General features: G+C 45.2%; 1 protein-coding gene across 1 annotated transcript in view; it reads right to left on the bottom strand.

The window, feature by feature from the left end:
• Nucleotides 1–286: 286 nt before the first annotated feature.
• The window catches only part of LOC148474930 (uncharacterized), an 80,983-nt gene continuing 56,490 nt past the window's right edge, over nt 287–24,779 (bottom strand). Inside the window, 2 exon segments of the mRNA XM_088458019.1 lie at nt 287–3,843; nt 21,001–21,008. Of these exon segments, the coding sequence (XP_088314145.1) occupies nt 2,836–3,843; nt 21,001–21,008 (1,016 nt within the window). The 3' untranslated portion in view covers nt 287–2,835.

The raw sequence follows: 24,779 nt of genomic DNA on the forward strand, positions 1-24,779 counted from the left end.
ACGAAAATTCTGTCAATGCCCCAATATTTATGCACCTGACTGTATACCAGCGAGTTTTAAAAGAGAAAAAAAAAATTATAGAAAAAGTGGAAAAATATAAAATTTTAAATATTAAAATTTTACAAAAAACTGTCTTTAAATTGTCTTCACAATTCAAAAATATAAATTAGTCTGCACGTCATCATCATTTATATATGTGGGGTAAGTATTTAGTGTTTGTTCATATGTCCTTTTAAATTAAACACATATATGAGATTCAAAATACGTTCTTTATTGATATCCTCAATATTATGGCAACTGTCCACCAGTGGTGTCATGGGTATGTATATATATATATATATATATATATATATGTGTGATACTCATTCATAAGGAGAACATGGTATAGACATCTCTGAAAGCTTATAATAGCAAATTCCTATTTCTCCTTTATTTATATACTGCACATAAAAAGTCTCCCTTGGGACAGATTCCTCTAATATAGAGTAGATTTTCCAATCAAATTATATGTAGAAGCCCACTTAATATTTACAATATTATAATATATTCCTAGATGTCTGCTATATATGTTGCTCTCAAATGAGAGAGATGGTATTATCAGTCTGTAAATTCAGCATACAACAAATCTCCCAGAAAAAAAAAAAAAATATATATATATATATAAAGTCCACCCTGTCTTGTAAGTACTATAGATTATATCACTGTGTGGGTCACAGAAAGTGTGCTGTTTCACACTAATAGCGGGTACACACTGGCCGATATATTGGCCAATCAATTGATCAGTCAATATATTGTGCACCCATTGGCCAGTGTGTCCAGGCGATATGTCTGCAGACATATCTGTCCATCGGCAAGTGTGTACGGGCGGTCTGCAGACCACCTGTACACACACAGCGGCAGCCACGGGGAGGGGGACGGGACACGCCCCCGACCCGCCTCCAGCTCGGCCGGACCTGCTGCAGCATGCAGATGATGGCCGTTCAGTGTGTATGAACGACCATCATCTGCAGATCAATCGATCTGCAGATATATCGCAAGGTGTGTACCCACCTTTAAAGAATCTGTACTACCAGCCTGCAGGGCAATGCTGTGTCTCCCCAGTCACCAGCAGCTCCCAGCTGATCTGTGTGAGCTGTTATGTATATTTCAGGCTGGGGGAGCCTGCACTTCCAGCATGCAGGACAGTGCTATCATTTTCCAATAATCTGCAGTTTATAGCTAATATATACAAAAAATAATTACGATGAAATTATAAGAGTATGTGGCTTATAATGCCTGTTAATACTTAGTATTATTGCTGTATTGTTTGCAGACAGCTGCTGTGTTGTCACTGCTGTTACCTTGGTAGTCTGAGTGCAGTGACTGAAAAGATCTGTCTGGCTTCTGAACGAGGAAAAGATTTGAATGAAATCTCATATCTCTCTGTCCGACGGGCATCGGGACAACTCCTCCTAAAAGCAACTTCTGAATTGCCTCCTGTAGAGCCAGACACCAAACTGGTAGCAGTAAAGATCTATAATATAAACCCATGTATCTATACTTTTACCCAAGCAACTGAAGTGGAATCTAACCACTTGTACCTAATGAATGACAGATGAGCTTCCACCAAGCACTTCATAGGCCTCCTTACCACCATGCCTGTTTGTGTGTTGGTCTGGGGCCTGGATAGGGTTTCATCTTGGATCTAACATACTCTCCTCCTCTGTTCTAGGCTTTAAAAGGACCATACGGGACAAGATAAAGGCCCGCCGTACCCCTGGGAGCAGAAGAGGGAAGGAAGAACTTACCTCTTTGGCTACCAATGGGGTAAGTTGGTAAGAACAAAAATATAAAAACTGCCAAATTCAAAACAGGCTGAAGTGAAACTCATAACACCAGCCCTACTCAGGCGCTAACAAAAACTGAGGTCGGAAAGGAGGCTTGAGCCAGCATTCAAAGTGCTCAGGCTCCTCACACCATCCACAGTACCCATTGTGTCCAGTCACCACCAGAGATGAAGGAGCTTCTAATCACCATCATATCTCTCGGCAAGAGAGAATGACAGGCATCCTTGATTGGAGCTGGATGTATGCCTGTCACAACTTATTAAATCTGCTTTAGTTGATGAAAATAGAATCACAGACAAAATAAATCAATTCTTGGCTTTGGCCAAAATGTGGTGAAGAGATATGGCAGGTAGCGAAATCTAACAGAATAAGGAGACTGCAATAAGACCCATACATTTGGTTCTGTTCCAATCTTATGTCAATGTGACATGTTCCAGAAATGTCTGTGGATGGCAACAACTTGAGTTTTGAATAAACTGGGAATTTAAGCCATCAGCCACAGAAGAACCAGAGAAGACCTCTGAAGATCTGCAGAACAATGCAGAGGGTAACAGGCATTACTGACAATGCAAGATCATTGTAAGATAAGATTGGGACACTATCCCTTCTCCTTTTTAAAGTGACTGGTCACTTTATTGACTGTTCACCAAAAGAGCTATAACATAGTATTGTATGTGTTGTGTATGTCTTTGTAGCCACATTTATGTTTATTAGGTCTAAATTCTTCTCACTCCATACATTTTACAATTATTCATATCAGAGGTAATTAAGCTCTCATGTACTGTTTATTCTATGCGTCAATGTCTTATTGAGATTGGGAGCAGTTTTTCACATCACCTAGGGGAGCACTTTAATCAACGTGGCCCTTGAATTTCAAAATGCCCTCCGTAACTTATAGGTGATGTTAATATACCTTTGAGAGCTCAGTTTGTAACTGAATTGTAAACATTATTTTCAATGACTTTTACAATATGTAGATTGCTGCAACACTGTTTTATATATATTGGTTTTATCTTGTGTGAATTTTCTGATGTCTACCTAGATGTGATTTATATGTAAAACATTTCCCACACTCAGAGCAGGAAAATGGCCTCTCCCCTGTGTGAATTCTCTCATGTACAATAAGATTTGATTTCTTTGTAAAACATTTTCCACACTCAGAACATGGGAATTGTTTATCACCTGTGTGACTTCTCTGATGTGTAAGAAGATTTGATTTCTGTGTAAAACATTCCCCACACTCAGAGCATGGAAATGGTTTCTCTCCTGTGTGAGTTCTATGATGTGAAACAAGATGTGATTTCCGTGTAAAACATTTCCCACACTCAGAGCATGGAAATAGTTTCTCCCCTGTGTGACTTCTCTGATGTGTAAGAAGATATGATTTACGTCTAAAACATTTTCCACACTCAGAGCATGGAAATGGTTTCTCACCTGTGTGATATCTCTGATGTGAAAGAAGATCTAATTTACGTATAAAACATTTCCCACACTCAGAGCATGTAAATGGTTTCTCACCTGTGTGACTTCTCTGATGTGAAAGAAGATATGATTTACATGTAAAACATTTCCCACACTCAGAGCATGTAAATGGTTTCTCACCTGTGTGATTTCTCTGATGTATAACAAGATCTGATTTATGTGTAAAACATTTCCCACACTCACAACATGGAAATTGTTTCTCACCTTTGTGACTTATCTGATGTCTAACAAGACGTGATTTGTTTGTAAAACATTTCCCACACTCAGAGCATGTAAATGGTCTCTCACCGGTGTGATTTCTCTGATGTATAACAAGTTGTGATTTCTGTGTAAAACATTTCCCACAGTGAGAGCATGGAAATGGTCTCTCCCCTGTGTGACTTCTCTGATGTGTAAGAAGTCCTGATTTATATGTAAAACATTTCCCACACTCAGAGCATGGAAATGGCTTCTCCCCTGTGTGACTTCTCTGATGTGTAACAAGATGTGATGTCTGTGTAAAACATTTCCCACACTCAGAGCATGGATATTGTTTCTTACATGTGAGCTTCTTCTGTCTAATAAAGACTGACTGATTTTTAAAGCATTTATCAATTTCAGAACAGGAAAAGACTGCAGAATCTGCATGAACTGTACTATGTGTACCAACATCTGAATTAATGGGACACTCCTCATGGTTCAAGGGATAACATGATATATCTGCACTGTGATGTACTGGGTGTACAATTGGGGTAATGGGGGTTTCTCCTGCAGGATCTCGAGTGATGTTCTTCTCTTTTAATGTAACATCTGGAAGCAAAGTTAGAAAGCCCTCCGAGGTATTCCTGCCTTTGTGTCCATCTGCTGGAAGGAAAAAGGAGTTATGGTAAAACTTACCCTTGTTAACTCTCTTTGATGTCCATAGGGTCCACAGGCAGACAATGGGGTGTAGGTACTACTTGGAGGACCAGACACCAACAGCAAAGTTTTCGCCTGTCACAGGATGCTGCAGTCCTTCCCCCTATACAAAGCCGACAGCCTGAAGGCAACTCAGGCCCTCATTCAGAGCCGCTAGTAAGCGGCCGCTCGTTCGTTATGAGCGATGTTCGCACATCTGCGCATGCGTACGGATTGTAATACACATGCGCGAACCAGTCAGTGCGGCCGAAAATCGTTTGTTCGCTAAATAGCAAATGCCTGCTATTTTGAGTGACAGGAGGAGGCGTATGTGGGTGGTAACAGGGGAAGGTGCTTGAAAACGAGGAGTGGAGATCAGAACGCAGGCGTGCTTAAAGGTCAAAACGGGCGTTTTAAGGGTGTGCATAATTAATACAGCAGCGTCATTGACCACGTCACTTGGTTGTTTTATAGTCAGAACTGCTCGCAAGATAGCGGTAGGAAAAACCAACCACAAGAATAGCGAGCAGTTCATACGCTGTTCGATGTACTCGATTAGTCAAATAAATAGAGGACATGACGTATGATGCGAGCGGCCAGGGGGCGTTTTTTACAAATTTACGACCGCAAGTTTTGTTCGCTCGTTCAGACATAGAGGCGTGAACAGACTGCAAAGAGCGAACGGTTCATTTGAATAGCCACCCATTTTTTCTGAACGAGCAAGCGCAAATAGCGTCCGGCTCTGAATCAGACCCTCAGTTTTGTTAACAAGCCCAAGACAAGAGCAGGATAGGAGAGAATGAAGACTGGTACACTGAAGAATGACACTCTCACACAAAGAAGGATCAAGAGAAGAAACCATAAACTAGGTGCGTCAGGGCGGGTGCCCTGTGGACCCTATGGACTTTGAAGAAAGTTAACAAGGGTAAGTTTTACCATAACTCTCCTTTACTTCTTATGGGTCCATAGGGCTCCACAGGGACATATTGGGGGATGTCCCAAAGCAGTTGTTCAAGGACGGAGATGCTCCTAAATGAGGAGAACCCGGTGCCCGAAGGAAGCATCCTGAGAGGCAAATGTATCAAAGGCATAGAACCTAAGAAAGGTGTGGACAAAAAAAAACACATGGTCGCCTTGCATAGTTGTTCAGCAGAGGCGCCACGTTGGGCTGCCCACACAAGGAACCCACAAAGCGAGTAGAATGAGCATATACGGTAGCCATCACAGGAACGCCAATCTGCATGTAAGCCTGTGAGATAGTCATGCAAAGCTATCTGGCAGTCTGTTAGCTGGCCATCCCTATGGGACAAAGAGGGAGTCAGATTTACTGATGGCACCAGTATGGTCCACGTAGATCATCGGAACACGGACCACATCCAAAGAGGCCTCACCTACCAAGATGTCTGGTGATTGAAAGGCTGGAACCACAATTTACTCATTGAGGTGGAAACGAGAGACCAGGAAAGAACATCTCTGTCCGGATGAAATATTAGAAATGGGGAGCGACAGGAAAGTGCCCCTACATCCAATACCCTAGGGGCAGATACTATGGTAAGCAGAAAAAGTCTTCACAGTGAGCCATTTGACATCTACTGAATCCAGGGTTTTGAATGGAGGTGCCTGAAGAGCATGGAGAACCACTGATGAATCCCACAGAGCCACAGGAGGGACAAAGGACAGCTGTATACCTATAAAACCTTGCAGGAAGGTGTGAACATCCGATAGAGAAGCAATTCTGTGCTAGAACCAGATGGACAGAGTAGACACATCCACTTTCAGAGAGGCTAGGCGGAGTCCCAGATCCAATCCAGTTTTAAGAAAGGCTTTTATTCTAGAATCCCTAAAAACCTGAGTGAGTATCTTAGTTTCTAGTAGCACACCACTGGAAATATGTAAGCCACACCCGTTGATAAATCCTGGCAGATGCCGGTTTATGCACTCTGAGCATGGTCTGGACCACATAGCTAGAAAACCCTTTAGACCTTAGGAGGGATATCTCAAGAGCCAGGCCATTAAAGACAGATGGGCCAGGTCCAGACAGCGACCCTGAAACAACAGGTCTCGTCGTAGAGGAAGTTGGAGAGAAACGTCTATGGAGAGACTTTGAAGATCGGAGTAGCAATGGCATCTGGGCCAAGCCGGAGCTACCAACAGGACTGTGCCCCCTTCCTGCTTGAACTTCCAAAAAACCAGAGGAAGAAGGGAGACTGGAGGGAAGAGGTACACCAAATGGAAGATCCAACTCACAGATAATGCGTCTACGAAGGCTGCGTTCTGAGTCTCTTGTCCTGGCCCCATACACTGGAAGCTTGTGGTTGTGTCGTGAGGCCATGAGGTCCACGTCTGTTAGACCCCATTTGTCCTCCAGGAGCTGAAAGACTTATGGATGTAGAGACCACTCCCCTAGATGCATGTCGTGATGGCTGAGGCCACTTGAGAATTCCTGGGATGAACACTGCAGAGATGGCTAAGAGATAACGTTCAGTCCATGTGAGAATGTGGGACCCCTCTGCCATTGCTGCCCAACTTCAAGTGCCTCCTTGGTGATCGACAATGCCACGGCAGTGACCTACCTCAGACTGTACTTGTACTGTCCTGCCATGCAGAATATCCTGAGCCAGAGTGAGGGCTCTGTAGATGGCTCGGAGTTCCAGGACATTGATGAGATCGCCTTGGCTGGAGTCCAGCGTCCTTGGAAGGAGTGCTGGCCGGTCACTGCATCCCACCTGCAGAGGCTTGCATCCATGGTGAAGAGTGCCCAGTCCAGGATCCAAAAGGGACGACCCTTGTTTAAGTGGGATGTCTGTAGCCACCAGGCTAGGGACAGGCGAACCTCCAGAGAGAGGCCCATCATCTAGGATCTTAGCAAAAGGGGCCGCCCGTTCCACCTGGATAGGATCAGGTGTTGTAGGGTCCTGGAGTGAAACTGAGCGAACTCCACCATGTTGAAGGTGGACACCATGGATCCCAAGGTCTGCATTGCTGAGTGAATTGACACTCGGCAACTGTGGAGGAATCTGCGCACTCGGTGCTGTAATGCAGAGATTGTCTCTGCTGTCAGGAAGATTCTCTGAGCCTGGTGGCTCGATTAGGTCAGACCGGGGTGTCCACATCCAGCCGGCACTTCCGAAGCTGCGGGGAAGAGAGGGAGAGTCCAGGATGGCTCCCAGATGTACCATTCTTAGAGAAGGAGTCAGGGAAGACTTTTTCCAGTTGATCAGTCAAATGTGCATTTGTAGAAAGGCAATGGTTACTTGTAGATGGCAGTGAAGAATTTCTGGGGAGCTTGCCAAGAGCAAGAGGTCGTCCAAGAATGGGAGCAGTCTGACCCTTTGATGATCAAGATAGACCGCCATAACTGCCATGATCTTGGTAAAGACCCGAGGAGCTGTAGAAAGCCCAAAAGACAGAGCTTGAAATTGGTAAGGTTGCTGTAGTATAGCAAACGGGAGATACTGCTGATGAGAAGGCGCTATAGGTACATGTATGTAAGCGTCTTGAATGTCCAGAGATACCATAAAGTCCCCAGGCTCCAAAGCCAGGACAATAGAGCGGAGGGTTTCCATACGAAACCTGGGCACCCTGATAAATTTGTTCATAGACTTGAGGTTGAGGATAGGCCGATGAGACCCGCTGGACTTCTGAAACCAAAAAAAGGTAGAATAATAGCGCTTCCCTCGCCGTGAGAAGGGGACCAGAAATTATTACTCCCGAGAGTAGTAAGGACTGAATGTCCTTCTGCAGCAGCAGGGCTTTGTTTGGGTCCAATGGTGGTCCTGTGCAAAAGAACTACTAGGGGGGGGCCTCAGGAATAAGAGGGCGTATCCGTGGGAGACCTGGGAGCCCCCAGGGAAAGGCCCGCCCCCATCAGGCTGAAGACGTTTCCTCAGATTTGGTAGGTGGATGTCTAATTGCCCAGGCCTGTTTGGTCCTAGGCTTGGAGGCCTTAGTGGATGCCAGCTGCTTTGGAAAGGACTGACCTTTAGCTTTTCCCTGCGGACGAAAGGACTGAAAGGATGACATCTGAGGCTTCGTAGTAGATGCAAAGGGCAAGAACGCCATCTTGGAAGTTAGTAACAATCTTGTCCAATTCTGAACCAAACAGGATCCCCCCAGAATAAGACCGACTCCGATGTCTTTTTAGAGTCCGAATCTGCCTTCCATGAACGAAGCCCAACAATACGGCAGGATACCAGAGAAGTAGCAGATGCCTTGGGAGCTAGACCAGTATCCAGAGCCGCTTTACCTATATAGGAGGCTGCATCTCCAATGTGAGATATGTAGGATAGCTGTTCCCTCAAATCATCAGAGGGAAATGTACCTTCTAGAGCCTCTGCCCAACTCTCAATGGCTTTTGCCACCCAGGCCGTATCCCTGGCAGGACGAGTAATAGCTTCTGTAAGAGAGTATAGATTTCAGGCAAACTTCAATCCTTCTATCCGTAGTCTCCTTTAAAGGAGGTTGCAGTATGGATAGGTAACGTAGCGTTCTAAACTAGGCGTCTCATGTGGGAATCCACTGCTGGGGGAGCTTTCCATTTAGTGCAATTAGTAGCTGGAAGAGGGTAAAGGAAACTTAAGCGATTAGGTAGCTGAAACCTTTTTTTTGGCATATTCCATGCCTCACTCATATGATCAGATAGCTGATTCAAGTGAGGAAACTCTGGCAAAACTATTTCTGTCGCTTAAATAGAGGCTCTTTTGCCTTAGGAGTGGGTTCTGCCTCTTCTATTTGAAGGATAGATTTTACTGCTCTCACAAGTGCAGGTATATTTAACTTAGAGGGGGGCTCCTCCTCTCCCGAGGGGGGAGTCAGAGTGAGAGAGATCGGAGTCTTCTGCCTCCCCAGATGGTAAATCAGAATCTGATAGCTGGGTGGTGGACTGGGAAGATAACACAGCACGCTTAGTAGGTTAACTAGATAAAGGTCTCTCCTTTTGCATCATTTGTTGAAAGGCTGTAGTATGTGCCAGACTATACACGGAGGTAGAAAGTACGTCTACCCATGGGTGTGACAAAGGATTTGCAGGGAGTACCTGCTGTGGCCATCCCACCACAGGGACCACTAGGTGGTCCGCAATTTTTGCCAACAACTGTGAAAAAGTAGCCCAGGGAGGGTCCTGAGGAGAGGACGCAGGGGCTGATAGGCCAGATGCCATATAACAAGATGCACAAAGACCATCCTGAATGAGATCCCCTGAAGCTGGCTGCTAAGCAGGACCTGCAAGACACCAGAGCGAGAGCAGCAGGCTGCTTGTTATTCTTGTCTTTGCCAGACATAGCTGCAAGAATAATGTAGCATGCGATCTGGCACTGTGCAGTGAGCAACCCAGATATATGTGTAATATGACACAGTGTATGCGCAACACCGATATATAGTATGTGATAGCCCTCACAAATACAGGGAGATGTGAGGTACAATGAACCCCCTATACTTCAGTATTCCAGGGTTATAATGACAGAAAAGAGAAAGGTAGAAGCTGACAGTTTGAGAAAAAAACAAACAGAGCAGCGCTAGCACAAGTCACATACAATGCAGAATATACAATTTAACTGCAATGGGCACTAAAATCAAATACACAGATGCAGTGACTGGTAGGATATAGCGCTGTATAACCCAGCCCTTGGGAGAGGTATACAGGGAGACCAGACCCAGCGTTCCCGGAATCCTGAGGCTGATGCTGTAAAAGAATCTCAGAGGGAGAGGGAAATGCAGCTCAAGGGTGGCAAGAACGCAGTGGAATGGTGCCCTGAGCCGGGGGAGGGGCCGTACGGAGAGTGTCTTCTCCCCTATGCTGACATCAACCACCGGGTCCCCGGCCAATATATGTATTGCCCTGGTGGTCTAGTGGAGTCCCCGACGAACCGTTATCCACATCAGCGCATCCGGTCTGTCTCCTGAGACCGAAGGCAATACTGTGCATAGATGCGGGGAACCACCTTACCTGTCCCCTTTTGTCCCGGCTGCAGTCTGGGGTCCGAGGAGCTCTGCTAGCTAGGTCCCCCTGGAGCCCTGCTGAGAGTACCTAGCCGACGGTTGGTGTCGCGGCGCCGCGGTGGGGCGATGGAGCAGCAGTGCAGACGTCCAGGGAACTGTCTTGTGCTGCTGCTCTGTAGTAAAAATAGTAAATCATAGATCATTGGGGCTGCTATTAAGCAGCCTAAGCTTTATTTTTAACGGTGATCCAGCTCCTGCCGGACACCAACAAAACTGAGTTGCCTTCAGGCTGTGAGCGGGGCATAGAGGGTAGGACCGGAGCATCCTTGGACAGGAAAAAGCTTTGCTGTTGGTCCCCTAAATACCACCTACACCTCATTGTCTCCCTGTGGAGCCCTATGGACCCTAAAGAAATACATGGAAAAAATGTATTTATTTTTTTCTTTATATTAAGGTGGAAGCATTTATACGATTAGTGAGTTCTATGTGATATGCTTGTTGCTATTGCACAGATGAAACATTAACTTAAAATATAACATGATCTCATCAACAAGCATATTGCATAGACCCAAACGAAGACATTGGTGACAAACAGTTCCTAACCATGTAATGCCCAGCTGGCATCACATGACAGGAAGCCTCATTAGTCAGCTGACCAACAACAATGGCCATCTAGACACTGTCCCAAACACAATCACTGGGTCCTTCACTGCTGAATAGACATGAGCTAAATTAGCAAATCATACTACTACAGTGATAATCTACAGGTGGAGACATAGGCCTCAATCAGAGTCGCCACAATTCCGACTGCGTACCGCAAGTAGACAGTATTCTGAGTCGGACATATCTTGTGAACGTGCTGCCCCAGCTCTCCGCTTGTTAAAGCAGCCACCATCACATGTAATGGTACTCCTACCTATCCCATGCTAGTGGACAACATCCGACTAAAAGGAGACTGGTCAGATCTCTGGGCTGGTAACACATAGTGAATGATGTGAGAGGGAGAGCAGGAGTATAATAGGGGCTGACGACTACTGTTCTATGAGATACACCAGAGAGTGTGGGGAGGAGACTGGTCAGATCTCTGGGTTGGTAACACACAGTGACATGATGTGAGGGGGAGAGGAGGATTATAATAGGGGCTGATGGCTCCTGATGTATGAGATACACCGGAGAGTGTGGGGAGGAGACTGGTCAGATCTCTGGGCTGGTAACACACAGTGACATGATGTGAGGGGGAGAGCAGGAGTATAATAGGGGCCGATGGCTCCTGATGTATGAGATACACCAGAGAGTGTGGGGAGGAGACTGGTCAGATCTCTGGGCTGGTAACACACAGTGACATGATGTGAGGAGGAGAGCAAAAGTATAATAGGGGCTGATGGCTCCTGTTCTATGAGATACACCAGAGTGTGGGGAGAAGACTGGTCAGATCTCTGGGCTGGTAACACACAGTGACAGGATGTGAGAGGGAGAGCAAGAGTATAATAGGGGATGGTGGCTCCAGATTCTCCCACAGGGCAGATATATTTCCTTCATTAGTCTATACTGACAGAGGAGGGTGTAGGATAAGAGATTGCTGTAGTGACTGAGCAAAGTGAATATGTGACTGTTCTATAATAAGTGTTTTTTACTCACCTGCGCTGATATCAGTAGGGATTTCTTCCTCCTTACACTGTTGATCACCCTTCAAATACGTCTCTTCTCCCTCTGTATGTTCTGCCTTCATATCAGTCACATACGTCTCTTCTTCTCCCTCTATATCTTCTGTCTTCATATCAGTCACATATGTCTCTTCTTCTCCCTCTGTATCTTCTGCCTTCATATCAGTCACATACGTCTCTTCTTCTCCCTCTGTATCTTCTGCCTTCATATCAGTCACATACGTCTCTTCTTCTTCCTCTTTATCGTCTGCCTTGTTATAAGTAAGATTTACATCCTAAATTACCACCAAAACAATAAGAAAACTCTTTAATAATTTCTGATGTCAGTATTTGAGATTAAACAGTATAATATCAGTGTATAAGACACGCACAGTTTCAATATAGATCATGCAGTCAAATTTGTCACTTTGGTGAGACCCTAAATCCCATTTACCTGATGCTCCTGTGGGGCCCTGCGAATCTCGTCTGTACAGTCCTGTGAATAAAGAGGATTGGGACATTGCTCTGGGGTATTTCTGTTACTGCGTCCATCTGTAGGAGACATACAGTGACTAAGTACATTGTATACATGTGATTATCAGATGATGTGTATATACAGGGGGCCCCCATACCTGCTCAACCCTGTACAATAAATGTTAGTCTTCTCTTACCCAGTGATGTGAGGGGCCGGTTATTCTCCATCATCACGTCCTTGTACAGACCCCTGTGTCCTTCTATATACTCCTCCTCCTGAATGGAGACATAGACAGTGACATCCTGACACCTTACAGGAGCCTGACACACACACAATGATACAGTCATCACCCAGACACATCCCCTGGTGTTACTGTATAATGTCCCATTCCCAGCAGTCACCTCTCCAGTCATCACCCAGACACATCCCCTGGTGTTACTGTATAATGTCCCATTCCCAGCAGTCACCTCTCCAGTCATCACCCAGACACATCCCCTGGTGTTACTGTATAATGTCCCATTCCCAGCAGTCACCTCTCCAGTCATCACCCAGACACATCCCCTGGTGTTACTGTATAATGTCCCATTCCCAGCAGTCACCTCTCCAGTCATCACCCAGACACATCCCCTGGTGTTACTGTATAATGTCCCATTCCCAGCAGTCACCTCTCCAGTCATCGCCCAGACACATCCCCTGGTGTTACTGTATAATGTCCCATTCCCAGCAGTCACCTCTCCAGTCATCAGCTGAATGATCTTGCTGGTAAGTTCCAGGATCTTCTGATCATTGTGTCTCTCATGTATCAGTGAATGAGATGGAGGCACCGCGATGGAGGCACAGCAGTAGGGTGTCTTCTTCACTACTGCATAATCCTGTGTATTGCATGTTGAAAATTAAAACTAATTTTAAAAATGCCAAAACTATTAGATCAAATAAAAAAAAAAACAAGACCGCCAAGAATATTAATGATGTCACTGCGACACTACCAGATTCCATTACCTCTTCAGCCATGCCTCTATATTATTACTATAGATATAAGTGATGTCACTGTGACACTCCCAGATCCCCTCACCTCCCCAGTCATGTCCTGTATCATTACTATAGATATAATTGATGTCACTGTTACACTCCCAGATCCCCTCACCTCCCCAGTCATGTCCCTGTATTATTACTATAGATATAAGTGATGTCACTGTGACACTCCCAGATCCTCTCACCTCCCCAGTCATGTCCCTGTATTATTACTATAGATATAAGTGATGTCACTGTGACACTCCCAGATCCCCTCACCTCCCCAGTCATGTCCCTGTATTATTACTATAGATATAAGTGATGTCACTGTGACACTCCCAGATCCCCTCACCTCCCCAGTCATGTCCCTGTATTATTACTATAGATATAAGTGATGTCACTGTGACACTCCCAGATCCCCTTACCTCCCCAGTCATGTCCCTTTATTATTACTATAGATATAAGTGATGTCACTGTGACACTCCCAGATCCCCTCACCTCCCCAGTCATGTCCCTGTATTATTACTATAGATATAAGTGATGTCACTGTGACACTCCCAGATCCTCTCACCTCCCCAGTCATGTCCCTGTATTATTACTATAGATATAAGTGATGTCACTGTGACACTCCCAGATCCCCTCACCTCCCCAGTCACGTCCCTGTATTATTACTATAGATATAATTGATGTCACTGTGACACTCCCAGATCCCCTCCCCAGTCATGTCCCTGTATTATTACTATAGATATAAGTGATGTCCCTGTGACACTCCCAGATCCCCTCACCTCCCCAGTCACGTCCCTGTATTATTACTATAGATATAATTGATGTCACTGTGACACTCCCAGATCCCCTCCCCAGTCATGTCCCTGTATTATTACTATAGATATAAGTGATGTCCCTGTGACACTCCCAGATCCTCTCACCTCCCCAGTCATGTCCCTGTATTATTACTATAGATATAAGTGGTCACTGTGACACTCCCAGATCCCCTCACCTCCCCAGTCATGTCCCTGTATTATTACTATAGATATAAGTGATGTCACTGTGACACTCCCAGATCCCCTCACCTCCCCAGTCATGTCCCTGTATTATTACTATAGATATGTGATGTCACTGTGACAGTCCCAGATCCCCTCACCTCCCCAGTCATGTCCCTGTATTATTACTATAGATATAAGTGATGTCACTGTGACACTCCCAGATCCCCTCACCTCCCCAGTCATGTCCCTGTATTATTACTATAGATATAAGTGATGTCACTATGACACTCCCAGATCCCCTCACCTCCCCAGTCATGTCCCTGTATTATTACTATAGATATAAGTGATGTCACTGTGACACTCCCAGATCCCCTCCCCAGTCATGTCCCTGTATTATTACTATAGATATAAGTGATGTCCCTGTGACACTCCCAGATCCCCTCACCTCCCCAGTCATGTCCATGTATTATTACTATAGATATAAGTGATGTCCCTGTGACACTCCCAGATCCCCTCACCTCCCCAGTCATGTCCATGTATTATTACTATAGATAGAAGTGATGTCCCTGTGACACTCCCAGATTCCCTCACCTCCCCAGTCATGTCCCTGTATTATTACTATAGATAGAAGTGATGTCACTGTGACACTCCCAGATCCCCTCACCTCCCCAGTCATGTCCCTGTATTATTACTATAGATAGAAGTGATGTCACTGTGACACTCCCAGATCCCCTCACCTCCCCAGTCATGTCCCTGTATTATTACTATAGATATAAGTGGTCACTGTGACACTCCCAGATCCCCTCACCTCCCCAGTCATGTCCCTGTATTATTACTATAGATATAAGTGGTCACTGTGACACTCCCAGATCCCCATACCTCCCCAGTCATGTCCCTGTATTATTACTATAGATAAGTGATGTCACTGTGACACTCCCAGATCCCCTCACCTCCCCAGTCATGTCCCTGTATTATTACTATAGATATAAGTGATGTCACTGTGACACTCCCAGATCCCCTCACCTCCCCAGTCATGTCCCTGTATTATTACTATAGATATAAGTGATGTCACTGTGACACTCCCAGATCCCCCTCATCTCCCCAGTCATGTCCCTGTATTATTACTATAGATATAAGTGATGTCACTGTGACACTCCCAGATCCCCTCACCTCCCCAGTCATGTCCCTGTATTATTACTATAGATATAAGTGATGTCACTGTGACACTCCCAGATCCCCTCACCTCCCCAGTCATGTCCCTGTATTATTACTATAGATATAACTGATATCACTGTGACAATCCCAGATCCCCTCACCTCCCCAGCTATGTCCCTGTATCATTACTATAGATATAATTGATGTCACTGTGACACTCCCAGATCCCCTCACCTCCCCAGTCATGTCCCTGTATTATTACTATAGATATAAGTGATGTCACTGTGACACTCCCAGATCCCCTCACCTCCCCAGTCATGTCCCTGTATTATTACTATAGATATAAGTGATGTCACTGTGACACTCCCAGATCCCCTCACCTCCCCAGTCATGTCCTGTATTATTACTATAGATATAAGTGATGTCACTGTGACACTCCCAGATCCCCTCACCTCCCCAGTCATGTCCCTGTATTATTACTATAGATATAACTGATATCACTGTGACAATCCCAGATCCCCTCACCTCCCCAGCTATGTCCCTGTATCATTACTATAGATATAAGTGATGTCACTGTGACACTCCCAGACCCCCTCACCTCCCCAGTCATGTCCCTGTATTATTACTATAGATATAAGTGATGTCACAGTGACACTCCCAGATCCCCTCATCTCCCCAGTCATGTCCCTGTATTATTACTATAGATATAAGTGATGTCACTGTGACACTCCCAGATCCCCTCACCTCCCCAGTCATGTCCCTGTATTATTACTATAGATATAAGTGATGTCACTGTGACACTCCCAGATCCCCTCACCTCCCCAGTCATGTCCCTGTATTATTACTATAGATATAAGTGATGTCACTGTGACACTCCCAGATCCCCTCACCACCAGTCATGTCCCTGTATTATTACTATAGATATAAGTGATGTCACTGTGACACTCCCAGATCCCCTCAGCTCCCCAGTCATGTCCCTGTATTATTACTATAGATATAAGTGATGTCACTGTGACAATCCCAGATCCCCTCACCTCCCCAGCTATGTCCCTGTATCATTACTATAGATATAATTGATGTCACTGTGACACTCCCAGATCCCCTCACCTCCCCAGTCATGTCCCTGTATTATTACTATAGATATAAGTGATGTCACTGTGACACTCCCAGATCCCCTCACCTCCCCAGTCATGTCCCTGTATTATTACTATAGATATAAGTGATGTCACTGTGACACTCCCAGATCCCCTCACCTCCCCAGTCATGTCCTGTATTATTACTATAGATATAAGTGATGTCACTGTGACACTCCCAGATCCCCTCACCTCCCCAGTCATGTCCCTGTATTATTACTATAGATATAACTGATATCACTGTGACAATCCCAGATCCCCTCACCTCCCCAGCTATGTCCCTGTATCATTACTATAGATATAAGTGATGTCACTGTGACACTCCCAGACCCCCTCACCTCCCCAGTCATGTCCCTGTATTATTACTATAGATATAAGTGATGTCACTGTGACACTCCCAGATCCCCTCACCTCCCCAGTCATGTCCCTGTATTATTACTATAGATATAAGTGATGTCACTGTGACACTCCCAGATCCCCTCACCTCCCCAGTCATGTCCCTGTATTATTACTATAGATATAAGTGATGTCACAGTGACACTCCCAGATCCCCTCATCTCCCCAGTCATGTCCCTGTATTATTACTATAGATATAAGTGATGTCACTGTGACACTCCCAGATCCCCTCACCTCCCCAGTCATGTCCCTGTATTATTACTATAGATATAAGTGATGTCACTGTGATACTCCCAGATTCCCTCACCTCCCCAGTCATGTCCCTGTATTATTACTATAGATATAAGTGATGTCACTGTGACACTCCCAGATCCCCTCACCTCCCCAGTCATGTCCCTGTATTATTACTATAGATATAAGTGATGTCACTGTGACACTCCCAGATCCCCTCACCTCCCCAGTCATGTCCTGTATTATTACTATAGATATAAGTGATGTCCCTGTGACACTCCCAGATCGCCTCACCTCCCCAGTCATGTCCTGTATTATTACTATAGATATAAGTGGTCACTGTGACACTCCCAGATTCCCTCACCTCCCCAGTCATGTCCCTGTATTATTACTATAGATATAAGTGATGTCACTGTGACACTCCCAGATCCCCTCACCTCCCCAGTCATGTCCCTGTATTATTACTATAGCTATAAGTGATGTCACTGTGACAATCCCAGATCCCCTCACCTCCCCAGTCATGTCCTGTATTATTACTATAGATATAAGTGATGTCCCTGTGACACTCCCAGATCCCCTCACCTCCCCAGTCATGTCCCTGTATTATTACTATAGATATAGGTGATGTCACAGTGACACTCCCAGATCCCCTCACCTCCCCAGTCCTGTCCCTGTATTATTACTACAGACATAAGTGATGTCACTGTGACACTCCCAGATCCCCTCACCTCCCCAGTCATGTCCCTGTATTATTCCTATAGATATAAGTGATGTCACTGTGACACTCCCAGATCCCCTCACCTCCCCAGTCATGTCCTGTATTATTACTATAGATATAAGTGATGTCACTGTGACACTCCCAGATCCCCTCACCTCCCCAGTCATGTCCCTGTATTATTACTATAGATATAGGTGATGTCACAGTGACACTCCCAGATCCCCTCACCTCCCCAGTCATGTCCTGTATTATTACTATAGATATAAGTGGTCACTGTGACACTCCCAGATTCCCTCACCTCCCCAGTCATGTCCCTGTATTATTACTATAGATATAAGTGATGTCACTGTGACACTCCCAGATCCCCTCACCTCCCCAGTCATGTCCCTGTATTATTCCTATAGATATAAGTGATGTCACTGTGACACTCCCAGATTCCCTCACCTCCCCAGTCATGTCCCTGTATTATTACTATAGATATAAGTGATGTCACTGTGACACTCCCAGATCCCCTCACCTCCCCAGTCATGTCCCTGTATTATTACTATAGATATAACTGATATCACTGTGACAATCCCAGATCCCCTCACCTCCCCAGTCATGTCCTGTATTATTACTATAGATATAAGTGATGTCCCTGTGACACTCCCAGATCCCCTCACCTCCCCAGTCATGTCCCTGTATTATTACTATAGATATAGGTGATGTCACAGTGACACTCCCAGATCCCCTCACCTCCCCAGTCCTGTCCCTGTATTATTACTACAGACATAAGTGATGTCACTGTGACACTCCCAGATCCCCTCACCTCCCCAGTCATGTCCCTGTATTATTCCTATAGATATAAGTGATGTCACTGTGACACTCCCAGATCCCCTCACCTCCCCAGTCATGTCCCTGTATTATTACTATAGATATAAGTGATGTCACTGTGACACTCCCAGATCCCCTCACCTCCCCAGTCATGTCCCTGTATTATTACTATAGATATAGGTGATGTCACAGTGACACTCCCAGATCCCCTCACCTCCCCAGTCATGTCCTGTATTATTACTATAGATATAAGTGGTCACTGTGACACTCCCAGATTCCCTCACCTCCCCAGTCATGTCCCTGTATTATTACTATAGATATAAGTGATGTCACTGTGACACTCCCAGATCCCCTCACCTCCCCCAGTCATGTCCCTGTATTATTACTATAGATATAAGTGATGTCACTGTGACACTCCCAGATCCTCTCACCTCCCCAGTCATGTCCCTGTATTATTACTATAGATATAAGTGGTGTCACGGTGACATTCCCAGACCCCCTCACCTCCCCAGTCATGTCCCTGTATTATTACTATAGATATAAGTGATGTCACTGTGACACTCCCAGATCCCCTCACCTCCCCAGTCATGTCCTGTATTATTACTATAGATATAAGTGATGTCACTGTGACACTCCCAGATCCCCTCACCTCCCCAGTCATGTCCCTGTATTATTACTATAGATATAGGTGATGTCACAGTGACACTCCCAGATCCCCTCACCTCCCCAGTCATGTCCTGTATTATTACTATAGATATAAGTGGTCACTGTGACACTCCCAGATTCCCTCACCTCCCCAGTCATGTCCCTGTATTATTACTATAGATATAAGTGATGTCACTGTGACACTCCCAGATCCCCTCACCTCCCCAGTCATGTCCCTGTATTATTCCTATAGATATAAGTGATGTCACTGTGACACTCCCAGATTCCCTCACCTCCCCAGTCATGTCCCTGTATTATTACTATAGATATAAGTGATGTCACTGTGACACTCCCAGATCCCCTCACCTCCCCAGTCATGTCCCTGTATTATTACTATAGATATAACTGATATCACTGTGACAATCCCAGATCCCCTCACCTCCCCAGTCATGTCCTGTATTATTACTATAGATATAAGTGATGTCCCTGTGACACTCCCAGATCCCCTCACCTCCCCAGTCATGTCCCTGTATTATTACTATAGATATAGGTGATGTCACAGTGACACTCCCAGATCCCCTCACCTCCCCAGTCCTGTCCCTGTATTATTACTATAGATATAAGTGATGTCCCTGTGACACTCCCAGATCCCCTCACCTCCCCAGTCATGTCCCTGTATTATTACTATAGATATAAGTGATGTCACTGTGACACTCCCAGATCCCCTCACCTCCCCAGTCCTGTCCCTGTATTATTACTACAGACATAAGTGATGTCACTGTGACACTCCCAGATCCCCTCACCTCCCCAGTCATGTCCCTGTATTATTCCTATAGATATAAGTGATGTCACTGTGACACTCCCAGATCCCCTCACCTCCCCAGTCATGTCCCTGTATTATTACTATAGATATAAGTGATGTCACTGTGACACTCCCAGATCCCCTCACCTCCCCAGTCATGTCCCTGTATTATTACTATAGATATAGGTGATGTCACAGTGACACTCCCAGATCCCCTCACCTCCCCAGTCATGTCCTGTATTATTACTATAGATATAAGTGGTCACTGTGACACTCCCAGATTCCCTCACCTCCCCAGTCATGTCCCTGTATTATTACTATAGATATAAGTGATGTCACTGTGACACTCCCAGATCCCCTCACCTCCCCCAGTCATGTCCCTGTATTATTACTATAGATATAAGTGATGTCACTGTGACACTCCCAGATCCTCTCACCTCCCCAGTCATGTCCCTGTATTATTACTATAGATATAAGTGATGTCACTGTGACACTCCCAGATCCCCTCACCTCCCCAGCTATGTCCCTGTATTATTACTATAGATATAAGTGAAGTCACAGTGACACTCCCAGATCCCCTCACCTCCCCAGTCATGTCCTGTATTATTACTATAGATATAAGTGATGTCACTGTGACACTCCCAGATCCTCTCACCTCCCCAGTCATGTCCCTGTATTATTACTATAGATATAAGTGATGTCACTGTGACACTCCCAGATCCCCTCACCTCCCCAGCTATGTCCCTGTATTATTACTATAGATATAAGTGATGTCACTGTGACACTCCCAGATTCCCTCACCTCCCCAGTCATGTCCCTGTATTATTACTATAGATATAAGTGATGTCACTGTGACACTCCCAGATCCCCTCACCTCCCCAGCTATGTCCCTGTATTATTACTATAGATATAAGTGAAGTCACTGTGACACTCCCAGATCCTCTCACCTCCCCAGTCAGCAGGTATATGATCTCTAGGGTGAGATGTAATATCTTCTCAGATGTGTGACTCTGGTCCGTGTCCATCATCAGAGATTTATGTAGAACGCGGCTCACACTGGATCTACACTGTGTACATGTCTAGGAATAAGTATAATCATTAATGTAAATAACATCTCATTGTACACATGTAATATAAATCAAATATGTGACCATTCCCATTAGTACAAGGAACCAATACCTGAGCATTAATCAGCCAACGTTCTGGTATCTAACAATATAGAGAAAGTTGCAGCCTCTCACACTGTGATAGTGAGAGCACTACAGGGGACTTATACACGTCCACAACATCCGATCATTACTTTCCTAGCAGAAAAATAATTATTATCACTAAAAATCTTTTCCAGGGGAATATTGCAGTGTGTGGTCACCTCTATAACCAGGGGCTGGCTGGCAACTTTTATTCTGGGGGAGACACAAGTAAAAGGCCCAGATTTTATACCAGTGCATTGCAATGGGGAAAGATACGTGATAATAACCTCTGTAGGTGTGGTTTGTCTAATGTGGGTGTGCTCTAACTAGCCAATGAAATATATTAAAAATTGTTATATCAAACAGCTATAAACAAATAAACTTACAAGCCCCATCCGATAAAACCCTACAAAATGCACACAACACTCTAGTGACTGATATAGTGACCAATATACACTATACAGGGAGCATTCCCGTGACCAATATACAATACAGGGACCATTCCCGTGACCAATATACAATACGGGGACCATTCCCGTGACCAATATATAATGCAGGAACCATTCTAATGACTGATATATAAAACAGGCACAATTCTAGTAATGGATATATAATACAGGGACCATTCTAGTGACTGGTATACAACACAGGGACCATTCTAGTGACCAGTATACAAGGAGTTAGCAGAAGTCACCCAGCTCTGACAGCCAGTAAGCAGTGTAATTCATTTCTAATCCATGCAGTGTTCACAAAATACGCACTATAGCACGTTTTTACGCGCTACAAGGAGTGAGGGTCGTAGTTTTTAAAAATGAACGAGTCCTGTATGATGCGCTGGGACTCACCTGACATGTGGCAATCCTCAGCGTGTCCTCAGCCAATCACTGCCAGCAACCTGCCCTGAGCGGCTCCCAATTGACCAAGTAAACCCTCTAGCCACTCCCCTAGTGTTGTGTGTCTGATAGTATTCTCCATCTACAGTGTAACCAGCGGCAGCACGTGGATCTTTGCTCTGAACCGGAGTTTTACTGTTCCTCTTCCCGGTTCTCAAAGCCTCATCACCAGCTGCATTACTTTCCAGCTGAGAGGCACCCAGGCTGTCAGCGGGCACACATCCAGCATGACTAGTCAGCACACAGCCTCTCCGGTGATATTGTGGGATTCACCCACCCATGACCTCCCTAGCGGCTCCGTTTAGTATGATAACGCTGTCAGTGTTTGCACAGGCTGGACAGCTAAACAATTCTAATATACTGTGGCCGGTTGACCACTTAATCACAGCGCACACACGCTGCTGTCTCAGCCTTGACTACCGAGGCTGGAAGCCTGGAACACAGTCGGCCCTGCATTGATTCTGGGCTCTGAAGGGTTAAGCAGCTGGGAGTACTACTAGGACAGCTGACCTGCGATGAGGGTGAGAGCAAACAGCTCACAGTTCAAATTCTATGAACCCATTTTTCACTGACCAACAGCGGCTATTCATTAGCATTACAATACATTTTCACCACTTGTGGACATTGGTGCATTCATTTTTAAGCCTAACCTATACTAATATCAGTGGGCTTAACAATTGTGTGGACCCAGTTTAGTCCATGTGAATGTGCTCATATTGGAATGGTGTTAGAGCCTGATTCAGACATAATACACTTAGGCGATTGCCAGTTGCGATGAACCACGGCTGCGAAAACATGCTGACAGTTCCATCGCTTACCCGAGCTTAGGGACGCCCACTGCTGCCTTCTCATATGCGTCCGACATCACTTACTAGAGTAAATATTGGTAACAATGACCAGCTATGCAGCCCTTGTGGAAGGTCTGACCTGTCTCTAATACAGCGTCTCTCCAAACACGCAGAGGGCTCGCGTGCTGCGTAGGAGATAGCAACTAAGTTATGGCCGCCCATGTAACAGTGTTTAAATGGTCAGACACGCCTGTAATTTTCTAACCATCTCGTTATCTCCCCCAAAAGCTGACTACCTGTCACTAACTTTGCAAACGGGTTCTCTGTACGTGAGGAATAGCAAGACAATCGCTGCACATGCCCAGTGCAGATTATAAGCATGCGCGATAGCAAAAAATCGCTTGATCGGCATAAAAATCGGCATTGCGAGCATCTCTGATACAGGCGCTGAGTGATTATTTAGCAGTTGCAGCTTGCTTGAGCTTACTTACCCACGTAGCCAACAGCACAGCATCACATAGTTGCTATTATTGTGTTTTATATTTATTGAGATGATTTTATATTGCCGGTTAATATTTGTGGATTTTTCGAATTTAGACAATTTTATGTGATTATTGTAGTCTGATATATTTTATATTTATATGTCTATTTTAATTTATTGGATTATTATATATATTAAATTGAGATATTACGCTGCAAGTGAACAATGCTCCATATAAATCTTTGTTCTGTTTTAAATTGTTGCCTGAGACCTCCCTCCCTAAACCTCGATACTTGCGAGATCCCGCGCATGCTCAGTGGAGCCGGCCGGGACTGAGATACAGCGTATCAGCACTAGGCTGATGCGCTAAGTCTCCAGCGGGGAGCACCGGAGGGATGAGTTATCGCTCCCCCGCTCCAGCCGATGAGATGTTTATACATCTCATCGGTAGTGCTTCCTGCTTCGCCTCGGTAAAGAGGCGAAGCAGGAAGCGATATAGTGGCACGCTAAGTGCCGCTATAATACATCTACCCCAGAGTGAGTACAAAAACATAAATTGTGTTGGGACCCAGAAACTGTGGAGTAGGACCCCAAAGTGAGGAGTCCCTGGGACCCACATTTTGTTTTGCTCAGCACGATCACTGCCATGGCAGGAGCCCTCTCACGATAGCAGCTAGTGGGGGAGCGGAACGGACACCAAGGTCCAGGCAGGAGTGAAGCTAGGCTTTCTGTCACCCAGGGCCAAGTCTTGGTGCGCCCCTCCCTTGCCGATAGTAGTCAGCCTTGGATACAGCTATCAACATTATAAAGAAATAACTATGTACGGTAGGATTAGGGAAAAACACATTTTTAGTCCTTACATTAAGCTGCCAGGGACTCCTAGATTTTTTCTATGGTTCTGGGGTTTCTACACTTTTGAATGGAGCATGCAGGCTCCACTGTCTCTAGACTCAATGTATTACTACTTGTTTTACACTATCTCACCCATTACAAAGCATTACAGTGACCGTCATACTATTCAGAGAGCATCTCAGTGACCGCCATTTAATGCAGAGACCATCAGTGACTGCCATGTATTGCAGTGTCTCAATGACTGCCATATAATGCAGAGCATTGCAGTGACCACCAGTTTATGCAGAGTGTCACAGTGACTGCCATATAATTCAGTGACCATCAGTGTCCACCAAATAAGGCAGAGACCATCAGTGCCATTGATCTAACACAGAGAGCATTACAGTGACCTCCATATAATGTAGAGCGCATAGCAGGGACCACATTAAATGCAGAGACCATGAGTGACC

Source organism: Taudactylus pleione, unplaced genomic scaffold (assembly GCF_031769625.1).
Source record: "Taudactylus pleione unplaced genomic scaffold, aTauple2 ptg000800l, whole genome shotgun sequence".
Classification (NCBI taxonomy): Eukaryota; Metazoa; Chordata; class Amphibia; order Anura; family Myobatrachidae; genus Taudactylus; species Taudactylus pleione.